The sequence below is a fragment of the Blennius ocellaris genome, assembly GCF_963422515.1.
Source record: "Blennius ocellaris genome assembly, chromosome: 3".
NCBI classification, from domain to species: Eukaryota; Metazoa; Chordata; class Actinopteri; order Blenniiformes; family Blenniidae; genus Blennius; species Blennius ocellaris.
This window is the reverse complement of record NC_137652.1, coordinates 3,695,972-3,698,471: the sequence shown is the minus strand read 5'-3', so window position 1 is coordinate 3,698,471 and position 2,500 is coordinate 3,695,972. Positions and strand designations below refer to the sequence as shown.

At 61.3% G+C, this 2,500-nt stretch overlaps 1 protein-coding gene across 1 annotated transcript in view; it reads right to left on the bottom strand.

Annotated features, from left to right (window-relative positions):
- The window catches only part of maml3 (mastermind-like transcriptional coactivator 3), a gene marked incomplete at its 3' end in the record, with an annotated part of 107,438 nt that overhangs the window by 49,694 nt on the left and 55,244 nt on the right, over positions 1-2,500 (bottom strand). The window contains exons 2-3 of the mRNA XM_080520741.1: positions 1,879-2,500; positions 127-1,119 (exon numbers count right to left, since the gene is read on the bottom strand). The exon at positions 1,879-2,500 is cut by the window's right edge and continues 143 nt beyond it. Coding sequence (XP_080376867.1) covers positions 127-1,119; positions 1,879-2,500 — 1,615 coding nt within the window. The remainder of the gene's footprint in view (positions 1-126; positions 1,120-1,878) is intronic.

Here is a 2,500-nt window from a genome sequence, read left to right as displayed (position 1 = left end):
CAACCGAACCGAACCGAAGCGAACCCAACTGAACCCAACCGAAGCGAACCCAACTGAACCCAACCGAAGCGAACCCAACCGAACCAAACCGAATCGAACCGAACCGAACCGAAGCGTCTTCCTTACCTGGCCGTGAGGCTGCATGCTGCTGTAGGTCATGTTCTGGTTCAACACCTTCTGCTTCATCAGCAGCATCCTCTTCTGCTCCTCGCTCAGGTGGGCCGTCTGCCCCGGGATGGGCCCTTGCGTCTGCCCCGGCCCCGCCCCCTGGCCCCCGCCGCCGCCTCCTCCTCCCCCGGCCCCGCCCATGTACGGCGGCATCATGGGGTTCTTCACCTGACTGTTCCCCGCCATGGGCGGGGTCATCCTCTGCCCCATGTGGTCCACCACGACGCCGCCGCCGCCGCTGAAGTGGCTCAGCGGCTTGGTGTTGTTGTAGGACAACATGGCGGCCGTCTGCTGCTGCTGTTGCTGCTGCTGCTGCTTGGTCAGCGCGCTCTGGTTGATGCTGCCGGGCTGCTGCTGCCCCATCATGCCCATGTGGTTGTGAGGGAGGTAGTTGTTCATGGGGGCCTTTGGCCCGTTGTTGGGGGCCATCCCGGCCACCAGGGGGCCCTGCGGGGCGTTAAAGGCTTGCGGTGGGTACATCATGGGGCTGTTGGGTTTGTCCTGGTTAAAGGGTCCGGAGTTGTAGGGGCTGGTGGGGGCGCCGGCGGGCGACCAGTTGGCCGCCTGCTGCTGCTGCTGCTGCTGCTGCTGCTGCTTCTGCTGCAGCAGCTTGGCCCGCTGCTGCGCCATCGCCTTCAGCTGCTCCGCCGGAGACAGCTCGGGCGTCACCGGCCCCACGGGCTGACCCCCCGGGGCGGCGCCGGGACCCGCGCCCGCCTGGCCCCCCACCCCCGGCCCCGGCCCCGGCCCGGGGTTCATCATGTATCCGTTCCCGGGCCGCGACCCCGCCTGCGTCTGGGCCTGGGTGGGGGTCTGAGGGGAGCGGGCCACGCAGTTGTGCAGCGGCGAGCCCGACGCCATGGCGACGGCCGGGGACTGCTGCAGGGGCTGCTGGGGGGGCGTCCCGTTGGCAGTGGTGGCAAACTGGGGGCCCGACGAGGAGGGGCGCACCTGGGGACAGGAAGTCCGACACACACAAAAAAAGCCATGAGTCACGGACTATAAATGGAGACTCCTCGTCGAACCGGAGGAGTCTTGTTCCCCTGTGCAGCCCACCAGTCAACAACAACAACAACAACAACCCAATATTCAGTCATAGTCAAGGATTTACACTCAGATTAAGTACTTTTTTTTTTTAAAGCTATTAGATCTTGGCCTTTACTACATTTTTGGTCTCTACAGGGAGTTTGAGACAGACACTCCCGCACGATGACGCCAATATGACTCTTCAATTATCAAATAAACAGACCACTTATTTACTTATTTTGTCAAGTGCAATAACTCATCAAAGTTCTTGTAACGTCTATTGAATTTCCTGTAGTTTACTCGGTTTCACTGGGACTTTTTCCTAAACTTAATTCCTGGTGGTCTGCAGCGGTCAGTGTCTATCAAACAAGGTCCGAGGAGGAGAACGAGAGGATTCCCGGTGACGGTTGGAGCGAAGGCTGACCCCTGTGGTCTGGACACAGCGTGAGACGGCTGGTCTTAATGTTGAGGCCGACCGTCGCCGTCAACGGTGTGACTTAATGTCGCAAGTTTAAATTCACATATCAAAGAGATTTGATCGTACAACGGGCAATAATGTTTCATTAAATACTGATTTGACTGCCTGCGAGTATAACTTCGGGTTAAGACTTCATATTTTCACATATTGAGTTGAGATTCAGGCGTACCAGGACCTCATGGGGACCCTGTTCCAGCAGCACTGACCTGTGGGGAGCCCATGGGAACCTGTGGCCCTCCCTGCGGGGGCTGAGGAGGAGGCGGGGGCAGCGTGGCCCCCGGTGTGGCCGCCGCCGCTGCCGCCGCCGCCCCTCCGGGTGCCGCCGTGTTCCCGGCGGCCTCCTGCGGGCCCGGCGTCTGATTGTTGGCCGGCCGGCCGAACTCGGCCTCCTTCTTGTCCTCGAAGTCCTCGTTGAAGAGGTCGTGCATGTCGTCCTCCGGCACGGTGTTGGCCAGCTCGTCGATCAGCTCCTGCCACTCCTGGTCGTTCAGGTTGATGTCGGAGAACAGCTTGTTCTGGTTGGACAGCGACTGCGGGTCGGACGACTCCATCCCGCCGCCGTCGTCCAGCGGCTCCTGCTTCAGGTCCTTGAGGAGGCCGAAGCTGTCCTCCAGGTCCAGCGAGCCGTTCAGCTTCATGTCCGACAGGTGGCTGCCGCCGTTCTTGCCCAGCTCGTCCGGGCCGCGGCCCACGTGGGCGCCGTTGCCGTTGCTGGCGTTGGTTCCGGCAGAGGTGTTGGGCCCGCCGAGCAACGGCTTGATGTCCATCTGGTGGTGCAGCGGCGAGATGGGGGGCACATTGTTGTTGTTGTTGTTGTTGGGCAGGCCG